Below are 20545 nucleotides of genomic sequence, written 5' to 3'. Positions count from 1 at the left end.
AAAAGAGAAGAGACATGGTAGGTGTGATTCAAATCAAAAGTTTTTTGAATTGGCAACTACAAATACTGAATCAAATTGAATCGTTTTTAAAATGAATCGTTACACCCCTTAACTTTATACATAGATCACTGTAAAAGACAACCTCCTATGTTTTAATATTGTAAATGTAATAATAATATTAATAATAATAATGGATTGGATTTATCTGCGCTTTTCCAGACGCTCAAAATGCTAACAATGTGTCCATTATTCATTCACTCATGTTTAGTTGGTGCAGGTAGAGGCGTGGCTGCCAGTTCGCGCCTACGGCCCCTCTGACCATCACCGGGACATTCATACACCAGTGGAGCCACACTGGAGGCAAGGAGGGTGAAGTGTCTTGCCCAAGGACACAGCAACAGTTGACTGGGGGAAGCGGGATTCGAACCACCGACCCCTTCGGTCATTGGACGACCTGCTCAACCTCCTGAGCCACTGTGCTTTTATTTCTTTGGTAAATCAAATACTCAACTTATTTTTTAACTTAAATCTTCATGTACTCTCCTTCACAAACTTAAGTCACCAAAAAACGGTCATACATTGCATATTACGCCTATTTTGAGACCGTGTCACCCAGTTATCAAAGGATCAGCGGATCGAATCCCGCTCCCCCAGTGGTCTCTCGTTGTGTCCTTGGGTAAGACACTTCCCCCTCCTGTTGCACCTTCTTGTTTGACGTTTCTACCTATGATTCATTCATCGCTGACACTTCCAGTCCCTGTGGTTTTCATCCTGTGATGCAGACCCAGCAGTGTTTTCTGATAGCTGTGGACCAAATACAAGAACATTTCTGAAAGAACTGTCAGCTTGTCGTCCTTTATTACTGTCATCAAACTCTGTCAAATTCTCCAGGAAAGAAACCCTTATGCTACTGCTCTGACAGCAGCACCAGGTACTTTTTGATAACTTCTTCAATACTTATTACAGTATTTCCCCCATGTTGGCCGGGGTTAGGGACCAGAAACACCCATGAATAAACAGAATCCGCGAATACGCAGAACTACCCCCCAACCCACCCACCCTCGCGGCTGAAGAACGTTCTTCACCGATCCAAACTCATCAAAACCCCTTTTAAAACATTTTTGATGCTTTGTAAAACACTTATTGAAGAACATTGGAATATTGCACAGCATTAAGCGTTTTTTTTTATTATTGAGAGCAATAAACTGTACCATAGTGTACTTTATAAGGCACATTAGGAGTGTCACTCTGCGCCTTAAAACCAGGAGCCGGTGCTTCCTCCTTCATCAGTGCGAGAGGGCATCTTTTTCCAGAAGAGGCCGGTTTTATCCTTATTAGAAACCTGTTCTGGATTTTACGTATTCTCTGCGATTATCTTCCTCAGCATTTCAAGATATTTTCCATCCGTTTCTGAGTCCACTGGTCTCATTTCTCCATGCAGGGGCACAAACTGGTGGAACAGGCTGTTGCTCAGTGTGAAGTATTCTTCGGCAGCCCGCAAGGAACCCCTACGGGCTGGCGTGCTCTTCATCTCTGGCCCCCTCCTCCCCTGCAGCACCTCCTTCGGACACAAAAGTCTCATACAAGCGTCGTGAGCTGAGTTTTTGTGATGAACCGAAGGAGTCACCACAATTATTACTGAAAAAGAATTTGCAAAGAAGTGAAACCACGAATACTGAAACACGAAAAACCGGGGGAACACTGTACTAGTGTGCAAAAAAGGAACGACCCTGGGAGTATTTCAGGCAGGCAACATGAGCAGTGCGTTTACCTGGTTACTCCTCCCTGTGGGCGGTTCAGTCTAATCAACTCACCTGTTCAGCATCCTACTTAAGTCCAGGTGCGGTCCAATCCCTCTTCTTCTATTTCCGCGAGCTCTGCGTTCATCACCCTCCTCCCCGGCTTCCACCTGTGAGCTCCGTTAGGGGTAGTTTAATACCAAAAGTTTTCTATGGAGATCTTTGTATTATGTATCTGAATGGAGCCTCATGCCAAACTGAAAGAAATATGGATATACATCTTCTTTACTGCATGAGTTTTCTGACTGAAATGCACGTTTGTGGGCACAGGACACATTAATGTTCAACCGGTTGAACTTTTTCACGCTGAATCGTGGCAATAATCTCCCTCAGCGTTCAGCACTGGCTGAATGCGCGTTCATAAAACTGCGTGAAGTGCATTCTTGAACCACCACACATGGGTGGTGCAAACCCAGCATCATCAACTACAGAAACAGCTGCAGGAGCGCCGATTCGCTGGTTTTAGGCTGTACCATGCAAAGTGATATAAGAGATAATAAACAACCATAGCGGCACAGATTTTTTTCTCCAATGGCTGAGCCAGCACCCCCTTTGAATTGGCGCTCCGGGAAACCGCCCGTACTACCCGATCTTAAATCTGTTACCGTAAGCAATGATTAGGTGTAAACAGAGATGTTAGTGTTAAAGAGATATCTGTAAGTGTTTTAAAATAAACTACTAAAAGGAATAGAGGGATTCAGTTGTAACAGTTTAGTTGTGACATACTTTACACAGACCTTTAATCAAAGTTTGTTCCAGTGGTACAATCCAATAGTGCATCAATGGATTGTAATTAGCAGGAAAAAACATGGATTCATTGTAGCAATAACATTTTTGTATTTAGTGAGACTGTAACCCGTTTTTCGTGATTTGGAAGTGAATATTTGTTTTCTTGCCTCTTTTGAAAATATTATTGCATTAAAACAGTTTTTTTTCAATTGTCACTAATTAATAATTTTAAATGCCATTGCTGCTTTGATACACAAATACACCGAAGGTCAGATTGTGTTTATTTAAGGGGTTTTGCACTAATCTTGTTCTCCGTTCTTTCACTGTTACATCTCAGCTCTGCCAATTTAATAGTATTCTCATTAAAACAAAGACATATTTGAAAACTTTTTTTTTCATGCTCTGTCCACATTCGTGCCACAATCCGCCTTTGATGTCAGCTTGCTTACTCCAGTTAGCAGCAGCCAGCTGGGATTCTTTCATGCTCCTCCTCTCATGGTGTCTGCTGCTTGTGTTGATTTCTAACTCAGCCACAGTCAAACAAAGAGCTGTGCAGAGGGACCTTTTAGTCTGAGGTCAAATGAATTGGACAAAAAGTAGGCATTAAGCAAATGTGCCTGACAGATATGTAAATGTGGAAGAGAAGAAAGCCCAGACTGCAAATGAGGTGTGCGAGGTTCAAGAACATGGTTTTGTGTGGGAAATAAGAACTTTCTTACATGTGGACATTACACTTCCGCCAAAAACGTTCCGATACCTATAACTTATTTTTTATTGAACAGATAATTTATATAAGCTTTGCATTGGTGTCTTTGTCTCATTCAACGTATGTCTTCATGTGAAGAATGAGGTAAGATACATTTTAGTCCATATGTGGGTGTTTGTTACTATATGCATTTGGCTGCTCCTGACAAGTGATGGACATATCAAAATAAGTATAGTATACCTCCAGCCTTTTATTTTTTTACTTTCCTCCCACGCACAGTTAAGGCATGGCTGCAAATCCTGGCTGCTATGGAGCCAAACAGCAAAAAACTGTCACTGGCATCCTGCATTTTTTAGTGAACTATGCTTTCCTTCAGAAAACTGCAACCAGGACACCTTATTTGAATTATTTATTTAATTTAAGGGCTAAAAAGGAAAATACTTTTTTTTTTAAAGCTACGTAACAGATTGCCCTCAGTCATTTGTTACATTACACACAATCCCAGACGTTACTGATACTATAATAATAATAATAATGGATTGGATTTATCTGCGCTTTTCAAGACACTCAAAGCGCTTACAATGTGTCCATTATTCATTCACTCCTCATTCATACTTGGTGACGGTAAGCTACGGATACTACTAAGAAACAAATACTACACGGCAAGTTAAATTATAGTTTTGTATAAATGTTGCAGCAGCTGACGGCCCGTTTTGTTAACTATGCAACAAAGGATGGGAATGAGGAGAGAATAAGCCACGTTAAAACCACGGAAGAAGTACAAATAAACCACACAAAGAACACGTAAACCAACTTAGAACATGAACCTTGTGTGATTATTATGCTGTTATTTGCAATTCATTGATTTGTGTGTCAATAATAATTGACATACCAATATAATTTTTAATTTGATATATTGTTAACGTGATATGTGCACTGTATATGTGATATAAAAGTTATTCATCGGTGGTACAAGTGTGACAAGTCCGTTAGACATACGTGGAATGATCATGGAAAGCCGCAAATTAGCGCATGCATCTTGCAAAAATCGCACAGAATTGTGTAAGATTACGCATAAACTGCGTAATTCTCATCCAACCAAAGATTTTGAACAGCTCAAAACGAATCCACATAAAGACCAGTCGGCCAAAACCCTCGAAGGACATCTGTGCACATCGACGAATGACAAATGCAAGAAACATTTATGAGCTACGTATATCACGCATGTATCACGAAAGAAAAATGTGCAAAATGTATGTGGTGGCTGTGTGTCGCAGCATTTTATAAACAGAGATGTGTAATTGATCAAAAATAGTTTCTAAAGTTGTGAATGACTTTAATTTCCTGAAAAGAAATTTCATGAAAAGTTTGAGAATGAACATTTGCAGAAAACAGAAGAAACTTCACAGCATTTCTCATTTTTGTAAGAAACCGTTGGATGAAGTCCAGGTTCAACCACCATTCACTTACTGCAACAGCAATTTCAGATCCACAAGCTTTAATCCCACAATATTTATGCAGCATTGAGTTAATATAGAAAAAATAATATTGGCAAAACCAACGTGGATATTACGAAACAAAATAGATATTTTTAAATAAATAGGAGTTCTAGTATTTAGTTGAGTTGTGCCTTCATTTGCACATTTCGTTAAGGCAAAAACAGCAATAGTTTGCCCACAGAAACAGCTTTACTTCGTCTTTACTTTGTCATCTCCAAAAAAATTGGAGGAAAGGATGCAGGATAACACTTACTTGTACAAAACAGAATCACTTGTTTTCTCTACAGTTCAGTATTTTCTGGTTTTAGTGCAAAGTTAGCTGAGTATTACAACATCTTATCCATTGAAAGAGCATTTTAAATATTTTAGGTTTCCCACAGTTTGCGGTATTAAAGTGTGTCTTTCTGTGAATGACTGAGTGTTGCAGCTTCAGGCCTCCACAGTGATGTTGCTAACACCATGAACCTGTGTGAGCTGCCTGCAGTCCATAGAAGCCACCAATTTCCTTGTTCCAGCAAGGGTAGGGGTGAAGTGCTCCGTGAGAGTAATGGAGGCTTGGCTGGCAATATCTCTGTGGAAGGACAGAGGAAATCAGTTACAATTGGGAAGAAAAACGTTAGTTAAACTAAATATAGTAGTTAGAGCAGACAGTTGGAGTTTTTTCAGACTCACCCATGAAGAATTTTTCGTGCAGGTAGAAGACCAATGCCTTCCACATTGAATACCACAGCTTTCAGCACCTGTGGTAGCGGGTTTGTAAATGAAATCTCCACTGCCATCTTCTTTCCAACCACAGCTTTCCCGATCGGCTGTGGCAGCAGAACAGACGGAAGACCAAGGTCAGGCCAGAAACAGATCAAAGCACAGTAATGTTGCAGATGTGTGACATTTCGTACCTTTATGATGAGGTCTGGGGTTCTGAGGCGGAAACTAAACTGAGTGGCCAACACCTGCTGGGTTTCTTTGACCCTGCCTGACAGTGTCAACATCAGGGCTGCCTGATCTACCAGCTGGTCTTTGTATGCATTGTAAATCATGGACCATTCCAAGGTCGTCTCTGCAGGTCACAGCATTTGGAAAAAAAGAAGTGAATTGATAGCAAAGCTAAGGTGAGCTGGGCTGTTGTAAGTTGTCACTCTTACCTTCGTTGGGTGGCAGTTCCACTTCTACCTTGTCCTTTTGGACAGTAGCTTTGTTGACTCCAGTGTAGTACATGACTGCCAGCTGGCTATGTAAGGTCACAGTACGCGTCTCAGAGCTGCTGTTGTTTAACTTGATGAGAAGTTCTGCATCGCTCCCCATTTTGGGACCTTCTCCCTCCATGGCCACTTTTATAGAGACGTCCTCTGCAGTGGGAGATGCATACGTATCTGCCTTGGAGCCATAGCGACAGGCTGTTTCCACGGCGATGCGCTCCTCCTCAGAGCCTGACCATGAACAGAGATGCTAGTTCAAGGAGTGAAAAAGTTGGATTCCTCTGAGAGACTCCGTTCTTTTCAAATACCTTCAGGATGTTTGTACATGTGTGTGATATCACTGCGCTCATCCGAGCCTACAGCCTTGGTGCTGATGCTGCGGCCAACCACATTCTTCTCACTGAAGATTTTACTGTAGGTCCCATCTGAATTCCTTTGCCAGTAGATCTTATCACTGTTCACCTGCAGGGTTATCACAGGAAGCAAGAATAAAACTACATTTTCTTGTTCTCCATCACTAAACTGAACCAAGTAAAAGAAGGAGTAGAAACCTCTGCAAACACAAAGGGGCAGTCATATTTGAGGTAGACTTGACCGTTACGGATAGCAGTGAGAGAAGCAGGACCACAGCGATAAATGCCATTGCTGGTCTCCTGAGGGGTGGAATCAACAGCCTGCCAGCCGCCATTTCCTGGAGGCAGGTCGGGACGAGCCATCCAGCAGTCGTTCCACACATGGAAGTTCCTTTAGGTGAACATTAAAAATGATTAATGGAAAATCGTGAGTCCTCCTGAGGAGAAAAGCCATGTCCCAAAAAGACAACACATACCAGATAGAATCAGCATTCATATTTTCCAAGGGTTCCAGTTTCTCATCCAGGTACACATCTGTTGTCAAGGAAACGTCGGTGTCATGAGCAGAGCTGAAATTGGTCACAGTTCGAGTGGGAATGCCCAAACACCGCATAACTGAGGGAAAACAAAAGTCTGTGATGAACATGGCTGTAGGGCACAAGAGAAGAACCAAAATGCAACAAATAATCTGTCAACCTGTTGTTGTGACGCCTGCAAACACCCAACACTGGCCGTAATTGACAGGTGAGCCTTTGTTTGCATAGTATTGCTTCAGTATTTCTACACTTCCACTCCAAACAGTTGGAGAAGTTCCTCCTGAATAGTTGCCTGACCAGTTTCCCGCCAAGACCCCCAAGTCATCAGGTGAATTTACCTGGAAAATAAAGACAGAATGCCTCTTTTTTTACTTTAAATAACTGATTTCTGACAAAGTTCTCATCCCTGTAGGGAAAAAAAAGATTTTGAGGCACAGACTTTCAGTCCCACTTCATCCTGTTTCTCTGTCCAGACACACCTATGAGCAGATAAAAGGATATCACCAATAAAGGTTTGTGGGTTTTTTGCACTACGCTGTGGTTGGTTGGTGGGAGATCAACTATTTAGGAAGAGACTGCTTTAAATGTAACATTAATCAATGTGTAAAACTTTTGCTTTCATTCTTTTTTTCTGTTCAATATGAAAGAGGGAATGATAAACTGGAACATTATGTGTGTTCATGGGCTTAATCTATCAAAAGGGTCAGGATTATGACTGGGAAATGATCAACACACTTCAATGTTACAGAACATTCACAAACTGCAAATATAATTAAAAGCACAGAAAAAGAAGAAGCAAAAGAAAAAGAAGCAAACGCGCAAAATGTTCTGAACAAACATTTGGAGGCTGTCAGACTGTGCTGCAGAGAGAAATACTGATTTGTGCTGGAAGAAGCCCTGATCAGGATCGGGACGTCCTCTGACAAGAGGCTCGGGAGAGCAGAGTTCCTTCAAACTAAAGAACATCTAGATGTCTCAAAACAGGGCCAAAATGTGGAGATGAAGTCAAAAATCCAGCTGGATCCTCACCATGGCAGAGACGATTCGAACCACATTCACCGGGTCTCCCCAACCAGAGTTCAAGGTTTTGCTCTTCTCCAGGATGTAGAGGCAAGTGGTCAGAATGCCACTGTCAAACTGAAGGGAAGAAGAAGGCAGTGGGTGACAGGGGGTGGCGCCTTCTGCTGCTGCTCACCAAACACAGGCCCTCCTACCTGTCCATAGTTCCATGTCCTCGCTCCAATTTGCTCTTCAGTGCCATAATATATGCGTCCGACATCATTGAGGACGTACTCCTGCCTCTCCTTTTCAGCATCCAGGAAGACGGAGTCGTCTGACAGAGACCAAACAGGAAGAGCTTTAAACTTCTCTGAAGCTTTGTTTTGGATGTTGGGTAAAAGAAAAACTAATGTTTAGAGTTTGTTTGACAATACTTTTGCACTTGGCTGAAATAGATGAACGCCAAGGTCAAATGTTCAATCGTATTTTTGTATCTTTGATGAGATGAAAAGCTTAAGAATTAAAGACTCACGTTATTCTACCAGACAGGACAGTGGCACAATGGGATCTTTACCATGGTCACTGTCATTTCATCTTTTTTACCAGTGTTCATTTTCTACAAAGAATAACTCTAAATATTCTTAATGATTGGAAGACATGTAAACTTCCACATGGAGGAGGATGTTGTCTCACTTTACCTTCACTCCAGGGGTTGAAGAGCATGTAGATGTCATTAGCGGGGTCATGCGTGGAAACAGCCTGACCATTTGCAGAAGTCGTTTCCACGGTGAGCTGGTATCTGCCAATGATGGCAGTGGCTGGTGAATTCACGGACAGCTTCATTCTTTTGTCATCCTTTTCCACCACGACGGCTTCCCAGCGGTTGTCCTCCATGTCCTCCACCAGGGGGACAATTACATGGGTTCCCTTTGCCACCAACGGCACTGGCCCTGAGAGAGCAGAAGAGCCACATGTCAGACATGTCAGAAAACAAACAATTCCCCACGCAAGAGCGATGAGCGACTGCTCCCTGTGACATGCTCAAACAGAGACAAACCAGTTACACCCTACACACCTAGATTCTCAGCATGTTTAAATAAACAGAAACAATTCAAAAAGAGTGGATGAACAGGTACAAACTAGAACAAGACACACTTGCAAACCCATTCATTGTGCAGTTTAAGCACTTTAATGAAGACTTCATTCCATCGTTCAGTCAAACTTACTTCCCTTTCTTTCTAAAAGCATTTTCTTACCAATGCTAATTTAAAGTTCCAGTGCTGAAAAATATACAGAATGACCTGCGGTTTTCCACAGAGGAGCTGCCTTTTTTTCTCTCTTTTTTTTGTGGAACATTAAAAAACCTTTTCTGCTATGCTTCACTGTCACCTTTAAGTGTTTTCACCAATCTGCTTCTCTCAAAGAAAGACAAGTCATTGCTCGGAGTTGGCATATGGAGTGGAAACCTGCAAGAAAAGTAATAAATGAAACATGCACTCCGACAACAAGCTCAGCAGCTACTGGATTAGATTGAACAAGAAACAGAGCACGGGCAGTAAGGGTGGCTGCAGCAAAGCTGCAGACGTGCACCTCTACCCTGAGGAATGAAAACCAGCTTGGTGATGGCAAATTCATTAAAATAGACAGCAAGCTCTACGATAACGGGAGCCTAAGTAAATGACCGTGACTCCTGAATGCATGAATATTCCTGTGTTCTTCTAAAAAGGAGCCAAAATGAGGGAACCAGCCTTTGTGGGCTAATTGTTGTGTTGGATTTGTTGTGTAACATCTCTGATTTACACAACATTTTGACGTTGAAAAAAGGATGAAAAAGTGGTGAATGATCAAGGGATTGATCAAGCCTCCAGATGGGATAAAAACCTCTGAGCAAATAAGCAACTATTCCTGGACACTCAGAGAGCTTTCATCCAGAAAACCCAAATGCCAACTTTGCATACGACAGTCTCTCCTATCATCAGATCACACCTTCTGATCTATGGTCAATGTATGTTCCTGAGGTTTTGGAAGAGCAGCTGGAAGGCTGGATTAAACATTTTGCTCAGAGCCTTTTCTCTTTGACACTGAAAGTGTGCATTTGAGTCTGCCTCCCACTTTCAACGTGTCAGATCTTAAATTACGATGACGGTCTAACAGAGCTCTTAGCCAGGCATCAGAGCTTTAAAAGCTGAGGGAAAAAAACAACCCCGCAGAGTTAAAACATTCAGCCGTCTCTGTCTTTCACCTGGATTTCAGAAAGAAACACCCAAATTGTTGTTGTTCCAAGATGGCCTGTGATTAGCTTTCATGCAGGGTGGATGTGTGTCAAAGTGGAGCTTCTGAACCCAGTCGAGGAACAGGAGTAATGACTGAAAAAGATAGTTTTATGATGGGATGGTGAGTGTGTGACATTTAAAGGTGTAAAAAATGGAAATTGCTGGATTCTACTGATGATTGATGTTGGCATCTTTTAGCTGAACCTGCAAGAACATTTACTTAAGAGGGACAAATAAAAAATAAATTAAAAACTCATCCTAAAAATTAAATTTGAAAAAAATGTCATCACTTTGTCCCCATTTTAAAGTCAAGAGAACACGTTTCCTCATTATAAAACACTGAACACAGGGTGCTATTTGTCTTCTATGGATAGATTCACAGCCTTTCAGGACACAAAAGACAGAGAGACTATAATTATTTTCCTGAAGCGTCACTGGTTATCACACACAGCTGTAATTGAAGGAGCTATTTTGGTGTGTGTTCTCACTGCTTGCAGCCCTCAATGCAGTGAGTCCATAGACAGGCAGAGACGGGTAAACAGGTAGAAGGATCAGACGGCTGCTGGCACATCCGCTGACGTTCAGCTTGCATTGGACCCAAAAACTCCTTGAAAGAGCGTTGAAGTAGGGAAGTTACAGGAGCAATCGCCACATTTTTAAAAGAGCTTTCCTGCACTTGCTGAATTAAGCCAGTCAGAGTTTACTGAGAGAGACCGACGGTACTAGTTTACTAAAACCATTTCATTTGTTTGTTCACATTTCTTGAAGAATCAATGTAAATTCAGATTGACCTGAAAAATAAAGAGGATTTTAGTCAAATATGTCTCTTCAGCGGTCATGTGTTTGCTTAAATATCATTTATAAAAAGAGCCTGTGTGCCGGAATGCTTAATTAGACACACACTGAATGAATGTGGGGGAAGCATCAACAAAGGAAGTTGCTCTAATTCATTCATTATCAGTTATTGCTCTGTTTTCGGTGAAATTCTGAGGAAAAAGGGGATTTTTCTGTTGTTATAAGTAGATGAGTGTCTGCAGTCAAAATGAGGCGCTGACCTTCAGAGAAAGCAGCGAGAAGTCCTGCACTGTGGAGGGTGTGTATGTGTGTGTGTGTGTGCGTGTCTGTGACCGACTTTTGCATGTCAGAAATGCTGTTAGTTGCTTTTCCCTGGAGGCAGCCCCTGTTGAGGTCGGACGTCTTGCATTTGTGGACTGGGAGGTGAATCTACATGCTAGTTTTTCCTTCCCTCACCTGTTTTTAGGTGTAGGTGAAGCGTGTCGGTGCGAGGATCAAAAGGTCTCGACAATGTTATCCACATTTGGAAGGTCTGGCCTCTGCGGATAATGAAGTTGTCGCTTTGGTAGAGGTCCGTGTGATGTTCTGTGCGGTTCTGTCCCGATCTGCTTTTCATCAGGTCTATTGATTGCACCTTTAGAAGGAGCTCTGTGACAGAAAGCAAAGATGGAGGGTTAAAAAAATGTGACAGGCTTTTTCCCCGTCTATGAGTTCTAATCACCTTCAAGTTCACCACCACCGGTTTCGGGCTTTTCGTCGTCCTTGTCCCCCCCGTCGGGGTCTGTGGTCACAGTCTCTGTGACGTCGTCATCCTTTACTTGTGGACAGCAGCATGGGCACACCCTGCGCCACCAGGCCTGACACCCTTTTCCTGCTCCCGCATTTTCTTCTTTCGGTTCTTCTTCCTTGTCTTCCACTTCATCCTCTCCAAATCCAAGAGTGACAGACGGAAACCTGCCCGTTGCAAACCTGTTTCTGGTTGATCTTGTCACTGCAGGCATTCTGAGGGGAAAAAAGGTTTCTCATTAGTTAAGGAAGCAGTCTTCAACATAAAAGCCCCCACATGCCTCTGAGCATTTTGTCCTTTGGGGTGTTGTGAACACAGCCGATGCCAAAAATGGCGTTTGATCAAACTGTCAACCAATGACATCACAGGGGTTGGGAAAGTAGTTTTCCTCCTGTGAGTTCAGCCCCATCTTTAGACCTTCTGAACAGAACCGACTCTGGATATGAACAGATGGCCTCATTGCAGATGACTCCCACACAAAACATTTCAAGTCCAATCGACAAATTCCAGCCAGAGTCCTTCCCGGGACTGTAAAGGTTTCTTCAGTCTTTTCAAATGTGGTAAATATATCTGTGCTAAATTATAGTTTGGATTTTTTTTTCTTGATGAGTGTGGATTTAAATTCCCCCATGACAATTATTTTTCTTTTATAAAAACCATCCCAGTTTTTCAATTATGATTAGGAAGCTTATAACCAAAATCCCACAACCTAAATGTCTTGAAGCCATATTTCGTGTTTTCCTGAAGCCTCTGGTTCCAAAATCTCCTTTACATGGGCGTGGCCATTGGTGCTGAGCTGAGTAGCTCCGCCCTCGATCCCCCCCTTTCTGCAAGCTCCATCTGGCATGAGTGAAGAGCTTGACAGAGGGGGGGTGCACAAACGAACCGACTGACAGTCTCGATTCTCCAAAGTTTCTCTTTAGCGATAAAGAAACGATGAAAAGTGACATGTTTCTGGTTCCAAATCGACCCTTTTTGAACAATGTGTGAACCAGAACCTGCTGTTTAATAAAATGGCACTGGAGGGGGCAAATAATGGAGCTTGTGTTGTGCGTATGTGCTGTTGTGACATCACAAAAGCTCATTAATTTAAATCGAGCGTGTTTGTGACACTTTGATTGACAGCGATTTAAAAGGAGAAATACTCAGAAATGCAAAAATGAAATGACTTTTTATCACATTTGTTCTCTTTCATTGGAAAAATGGCACAAGTACATGTCAAAACCTCAAAAAACGGGATTTTCATTAGAGAGCTACTTTAAAAAATGCATTTTTTAAGTCACATGTTTGGTCATTGCACTACAAGGTATCTCAAGAGTCAATCCCCCAAACTCTAAATGTGATTCATTTGTTGAGCAAATGAAATTGTTGTTCTATTTTATTCATCTTCCCTTTCCTTTTCTATTCTTCTGCACCGTTTTGTCCATTCTTTTCTCCTGAATACTTCAGGTCATTTCATTTATTCAAACCTTAAAGCCTTCAGCTCATTATGAAGATGGTTGCTGTGGTTATTGCTCTGTCCTCAGCAATTCAAACTCAGTGGCAACTCAACCTGCTGAAAGGAAATAGTGAAAGTAGATGGAAAGCTTCAACCATACCCTCTTTTCTCCTCCCTCACCGTTTAGAGGTTAAATTGTGGTGAAAGCATGGAATTATGGGATGATTGCACAATTGTTATCTTCAGTTTATCAACTACAGCTGTTTGATAACAGGAAACCCTCCCCTAACTGATTCAGAGAAGGTTTAGGAATAAGATTCCTTTGTAAATTACTCAGAAGACATTAAGAGCAGCTCAGGCTGCTTATGAAGACATTAATGATCATTTGTAAATGTCTTACAGGTTTAAATAAGCTGCTTATAAAGGCATTACAAGATTCCTTAATAAACTACATATAAGACAAGCACTAGTGTTGTGGTATTAAGCTGTTTATTAAGACATTATTTAGCATTTGTTGATGCCTTACAAATGACTCTATTAGCATTTCATAATCCTTTTTAAAACATTTCTTAGCATTTGCTGTATTCTGCAATTACCTTGTAAGTTCATAATACACATAATACCAGTATCCTTGTTAACAGTTTATTAAGTGTTTTGCAGCCCCAATCTAAAGCGTGGGTATAGTTTCATATATTCTTTACAAAAGGTCCTCATCTGGGCAAATGCTCACAATTCCAAAACTCTCCTCCTGCAGTCTTATACAGGAACAACTTTGAGCAACACTGGAGACAAATATTTTTCAACAGGATATACAATCAATAAACATTTTGCATCCTATTTTCACAATTATCACAACTAATGAAAGAAGTGATTTACAAAGTGTTTGAAGCTAAACGCTTTTCTCTAAAGCTTCCAAACTGTGGAAATATTGGACTGTTTTCGTTACACTTATTACACTTATACCATCCAGAAGTCTTCTTTGTGTCTCTTTCAGGCGTTTAAAAATGACCCCCCCCCCACCACCACCACCATCACCACCTTGGCTGCATTTATTATGCACATATCTATGAATTTGCAAATTGGCTCCTGTCTCCATCTCCACTGTTCCCTGGCTGCCAGCTGCTCACCTTCGACTCCCAGACCTTTCCCGGCCACGGCGGGCCTCACGGCGGAACAGCTCCACTCAGACTGCAGCAAGCTAAAGTTGACTAATTGCAAACCGTTGCCAAATCTAATCAGTCAGGCCAGTCCATGTTTGTCACTCTCACATGGACATAGATGCTCAAATATACCTGCCACTTGTTTCCACAGTGGGACTTTCGCTTCATTCCTGGCATCAAGGCTTTTTCTGTAAAGTTAATTGTGATTTGGCAGAGAAACCTTCATTTAAGATCTCAGTGAAACGTATTGGCTCAATTTTTACCATCACTCAAACTTTCTGATTGACTTATATGTCAATTTTCATGCATCAGGACTGAAAGGTATTCCTCACACCAGATTCCTAGCAATAAATAAAATATTCATCTCTTTATTATTTATTGAAGCAAAGTTCAATAAAAGCTTGTAAGTAAGCAGTTTTCCTGTAATATCAAATGCAGTTTGATCAAGTTTTCATGGTGTAAAAGTGAAATGTTATCGTCAGAGTGACGCAAGGAGAAGGTCAGTAGCAAAGCCTACCTGGTAGAAAAGTTTATCTTTCATCTGTGAAATATGAAAACTGTTCAGAAGAAAAGTATTTTTCACTTTGATGAATAAAACAGTTCTGGCCGTGTTTGTTCAAACAAACAGATTTTGAATCTTCAGGCAGAAACCTCCAAGCTGACTGAGAATAGGAACGGCAGCTTCAGAATTCGCCATTTGGACAAGTTGTTTTCTTTACCCTTGTGCTATCCTAGGCCCTTTAACGTTGGGAGTTGGGTCATCTAGACCCACTACACAGTGCTCTGAACCTTTTTTCTTCAATGATTTGTGATCTTCACTGGTGTCCATGGATTACATGAAATCTTTCCACCTTTATCCACCTTTGTCATGGTGGGGAGAACACGTCTATGTAAGGGTGGGGTCATAGGATAGCACAAGGGTTACAAGCACCGAAAATGAGATGAACCTCCATGGACCACAGTATGCACACAGCACAGAGACGCAGCAGCACATCTGGAGCTGATTTACAGATGCTGAACTGTGCTGCAACGCTAAGTCTTTGTGGTGTTCATACCATAAAATTAAAAAGAGAAAAGTCAGCAGTGGCTGAACGCTCCTGAGTGGCTGGACAAAAGTTGAGAAAGAACAGTAAGAACTGATATTTTAGATTAATAGTGGATGATAAGGTCATGCTGTAATTCATGTTTAGGTCCTTTATTTTTCTGTGTTTGTCACAACTTAAAGCCTCAGTTCCTGAGGTTTTTGTCATCCTGTTTCCGGTCTCCTCCTCTCACCTTGTCATTTCGTTTTTCTATTTCCTGATACTCTGGAGTGTGAGTGGTTGTCCGACATGCTCCTCTGCAGAATCGAGCTGAAACATACTTAACATTCCTCCTCAGCGGCGTGTTCAGCAGCGGATGAGGCAGGACTCACAATGACCTCACTGCATATTTGCATGTCAGTAAGTGAGAGCATCAAACCTGCGGGCAGATGCTTCAGAGAAAACGCCTCCTCCCTGCTCAGGATTGTGCTGTCCTGCTGATAGAGGCACAGCTTAACTAAACAAAACACACAACTAGATTCCGTTCAGCCCAAGGAGCCGCCTCACTACAGACAAACAAACATTAGCGAGCAGGAAAGCTCAGCCTCCTCTCACTTGGCTACATCTCTTCTGTTTGGTCTCCCACAAAATACCCTCCATAAACTCCAACTGGTTCAGAATTCAGCTCCTCGTGTCATCACACGCACTCCCTCCATCAACCACATCACACCTGTCCTTCAACAGCTTCACTGGCTCCCCATCCCATCCCATCCCATACAAAATCTTGCTCTACGCCTTCAAAGCCTTTCACAGCCCTGCACCTCCATATCTCTCTGACCTCCTTCATATCGCCACACCGGCTCGCTCTCTCCGCTCCTCCTCCTCTATCCAGTTTTCTGTCCCTTGCGCCCGTCTTGTCACCATGGGGAGCCGGGCATCCAGTCTCTCTGCTCCCCGGCATTGGAACTCATTCCCCCCCTGACCTCCACAGCACTGACACACTCCCACATTTCAAATCAAAAGTAAAAACTCATCTCTTCCAAAAGGCCTCTTCACTGTAACAGTCACTATTTCCTGTTTTAATATACATTCTATTTTAATGTGTATGCATTGAAATTGTTGATGTTTAAACTATTTATTGTATTTTTATTCTGTATATATGTTCTACGGCGACCTTGAGTGATCAGAAAGGCGCCTTATAAACAAAATGTATGATGATGATGATGATGATGATGATTATTATTATTATTATTATTATTATTATTATTATTATTATTATTATTATTATTATTATTATTATTATTATTATTATCTTTACATCTTTCACTTCAAATTTTTCCGGAAATTCAGTTCAAAGATGTGCCAATTTCTATGAAACCTTTCTGTTTTGTTCATTCTGACTCTTGAAGCCTTTTCCCCCACATGCATAAGAAAATGAGGAGAAGTCTGAGAGTCGTGAGGCGAAGAGGGCTGACTGACAGGCGTCCAGTTTGAGATGAGATTCTTCTGACCAGCAGCTGCTAATCATGCAAACAACAGTGCCGTGCCGGCGGCCTCTTTACACACAAAAACAGACAGAGTTTGACAGGTAATCCGCCCCTGTCAAAGCTCTGGACAGGCTGTAAACAAACAGCCTCTCGGGGAACGTGCAGCGATGTGAAAAAACAGATTTTTTTGTTTCTGCAGTTCAAAGATGTGCCAGAGCTTTCCATGACAAAGTGTCAAGACGGCGACGCCTGTGGCGGTGAGGATTCCTAGAACGTCATCAGGAAGGGAAGCGACGCTGAACACAGACCTGCCGTTGGGACTCGATTTCTGATCCTACGTTCAAACCACAACAGGAAAGGTTCATTTAAAAGCTTCCAGACGGTAGAACGTCGGGCTTGTGTGACTGTTTAACAAATGCCATTTTTTTTTCCCAGTTTACCAGCAAGCACAAACTCCGCCTGGGTCTGATAGTGACTGCTTTTGCATGTGATTTGGAAAGAACTCTGATGACCTATGACCCATCAGACCTCTGCAGGAACCGGGTGAGCAGTCATCCGTTTGGACTTTGACATAGTTGTGCAGGAAAAAGAACAAAAGCGATGTCTTTTTAATCCGGACAAAAATTGCTCATCCATTTAAAAGAGCAAAACCTCTTTGTTGTGTCCTTCGAACAACAAAGGCTTCTTTCATTTACTGTAGTGGAATCATCAAGGAACCATCAGCCTTGAAACGTTCACTGTCTAGATCTGTCCATTTTGTGAGGCTTTCCTAGAGTAACACAGAAACACAAATTGTGCAGCTCTTTGGGAAAATGACATTTATAGTCTTTGTGTTTCCTGTGAGGACTCCAATCTGTTAGCTGCTGACTGCAGACCTTTGCAGTTCAAAGCGTCTGCAGGGTCGACTTTACAGGGACCAGGTCTCTGCAGCAAGTCGGTTATCATGCTGAACCGTTCTCAATGGATGAAGCCAAAACCTCTCAAGATCACTCTGCATTAGAAAGTGACTTAAGCCTCACAGTGACCCTGTGTGCCTTCATCAATACAAATTCTTACATTTGCTCTAAAGGGACACACAAATATGTAAAGCGATCAGATACATAAAGAGAAGATTGCATGATATTTTTTACTAAGGAAACTAACAAACCCTGTTTGGGTTGAAACAACCTGAATATCATAAAAGATATAACAAAAAAACTGTTCCTGCACATGAGCGTCCTTAGACGGGCATTAAAACACAACTTTTATTTGCTAATTTACCTTTAAATCAGTGCTTCTGTCAAGAAAACGAGCTCTGAAACAGTAGAAAAGGCTAAGCAGATAAAATGTATAAAGGAATGAGGGTCAGATTGGACGTCAACAAGATGCTGAGGATCTTCAGCTTGTCGATAGATGCTTGAGAATTTTGGTAAAATGTAGAAAGCCTGACCTTCAAAAACTGCAGTTTGCAATTGAGCCTTTTGGAAACATGAACAGTGATGCAGGACTCAAAGGGTTTTCAGTGCATAAAAAGAAAATCTGCTAGCTTTAACTGGACGTGTGCGCCTTCATCGGGAGGTCATGTGATCACATGGGTGAAAGAAATGACCCACTTTTGTCAAAATGACTGCAATAGCACTACTGTCTTGTGTAAGTGCAGTCTGGGGGGGGGGCGTGAACTTTTGTGACTCAAAGCCGTCACACAAGAGGAACCGGTTTCCATCAGACTAATCTGCATTCCACAAATTTCAAAGTATTTTATCTGGATTTTAAAAAAGCAGTTGTACCCACATCCAGATATATTTGTCTCTCTCTCTCTCCTCTTGAAACCTTTTTCTCCTGGGGGGGGGTGATGAGGATCTCTCACTGAATCTTGACCTCTTTGCCTGGAGGCTTCTAACATCAACCACAAAGAGAACCAAGCTAAGTATGTAAGAACTTGTTCTTAAACATCTCTGCCTGGATAAATAAAGGTACTAATACTACTATAGACGGAAGCAAAAAGTTGACTAATTTCTGTCATAATTCTACTCATGAAAAAAACACCACACCACGACTGATGTGCAGAGGAAAGAGACCCAGTGAGAGCAGCAGTAGAAATAATAAGTAATTTTGAAGTAAAAACTCAAAGAAAGACTAAAACAGAAAGCGTTACAAGTAATATTTGAAAGTGCAAACTTATAAAACAATGTGCAAAAATATGTCTTAAATAAAATAGTTAAAGGAGAAACGACGGACACTTTCTCTTTGGCAACCGCAAGACTTTCATTGATATAGTGGAACAAATATAAAGCAATAATAAATCAATCATACATTTGTATTTGAGTCAGAGAGGGCATCTATTTCACATCTACATCTGTAAAAGTACAGAAATATGACTTAAGCAACGACGTGTAGAACTCCTGCTTTGATAATATGATTCAACACAACATCAGATGAGCCCTAAAGCCATAAAGTAGAAATAGTAAATCAGAGTTTCTGTTTAAGAAACAAACAGAACAACAAAGTCTTTATGTAAAGGAGAGACAGTTTAGAAGATATTCCTACTTAAAATAAAAAGAGTTATTGTTGGAAGACAGAACTATGAGACAGGCAACAATTCCACATTCTGGAAGTGTCTGTGTGTACAAAGCCTTTAGGTTCCAAAGTGTTCAGAGCTTGAGGTGTGGAAACACAGAAAACAGTTTAAACTCACTCAGTTCAGAGGAAGCAGTTCTGTGGCGATGTGGAATTGGGGAGGAGATCTTCTGCTCTCTGGGCTCTTGTGTCTCATGCTTCACGTTTGGCATTCCTTTTAAATAGTTGTCAGGACACACCCACTAAATGCACAATCAACCCTCAATCACAGCAAAATAAAACTGAACCGGAGGAGGGAAAAGGGTTGGACTCTGCTCACGGCACAGAGTGCCTCCAACTCCTCCAAAAAACGTGATACCTCTCACTCCTCAGAGACGTGGGTCTCTAGCTCTGTCTGTGGAAACTTCACTTCCAATGTCTCTTTCTGGTCTGACAACATTTCTTCAAAAACTCTGTTTTTCACTCTTTTGCTGTCTGTGAAATCCAGTTTTCCTGGATCTTTTTGCTCTTTTCTGCTGTGTGTTTTCAGCTCACAGAAGCAATGAGACATTTGGTGAATCAAGGTTATACACAGCCCCGCATCATCACACTCCCTCTTCTCTGCTTCAGAGTCAGAAGTGTTTGCTGCTGTCAATCTGACTGGTTTTTAAGATAAGATAAGAGAAAACTTTATTCGTCCCACAATGGAAAAATTCTTTTATCTCCAGCAGCAAAAAAAGACATTCAGAAGTACAAACAGGAAATAACTAAGTAAAAATACACAGCAGAAGTAACCGTAGAAGAATAAAAGACAACAACAACAACAACAGTTTACAAAATAAGTAGAAAGAAAGAATGAATGAAAAAAAAAACACCTGAGGTTCAGTGGAGTGTCCCTGTAACACGGTGTTACAGTACAGTCTGAATGACCTGCAGTAGCTCCTTCTTGCACTGTGGGGGCAACAGTCTTGTGCTGAAGGAGCTGGTCAGCGCCTCTACAGTTTGGTGCAGGAGGTGGGAGGGGTTATCCATGATGGATGTTAGCTTAGCCAACATCCTCCTGTCCGCCACCTCCTCAATGGACTCCAGTGTGCAGCCCAGGATAGAGCCGGGCTCGTCTCTGCTCTGTACCTGGCCGTGTACCTCGTCTCTGCTCCTGCTCCTACACCTGGCTGTGGTTCCTGTCTCCGGCTCGACTCCGCGCCCCCGACTGTCCCCCCAAATCCATCTG

General features: G+C 41.8%; 1 protein-coding gene across 1 annotated transcript; it reads right to left on the bottom strand.

Annotated features, from left to right (window-relative positions):
* Nucleotides 1-4549: 4549 nt before the first annotated feature.
* On the bottom strand, nt 4550-19562 carry LOC101170168 (protein-glutamine gamma-glutamyltransferase K). Its single transcript, XM_004067605.3, has 14 exons — nt 19454-19562; nt 11607-11887; nt 11342-11533; nt 8516-8767; nt 8033-8151; nt 7848-7955; nt 6979-7156; nt 6759-6897; nt 6481-6673; nt 6238-6391; nt 5876-6160; nt 5630-5790; nt 5406-5542; nt 4550-5304 (listed from the first exon to the last, which is right to left on the bottom strand). Exons 2-14 carry the CDS (start codon nt 11884-11886, stop codon nt 5163-5165), a joined length of 2340 nt encoding a protein of 779 aa, XP_004067653.1. The 5' UTR covers nt 11887; nt 19454-19562; the 3' UTR covers nt 4550-5162.
* Nucleotides 19563-20545: the final 983 nt, after the last annotated feature.

This window comes from Oryzias latipes, chromosome 4 (assembly GCF_002234675.1).
Source record: "Oryzias latipes chromosome 4, ASM223467v1".
Lineage (NCBI taxonomy): Eukaryota > Metazoa > Chordata > Actinopteri > Beloniformes > Adrianichthyidae > Oryzias > Oryzias latipes.
The sequence above is the reverse complement of the archived record's forward strand: the minus strand, read 5'-3'. Positions and strand labels throughout refer to the sequence as shown.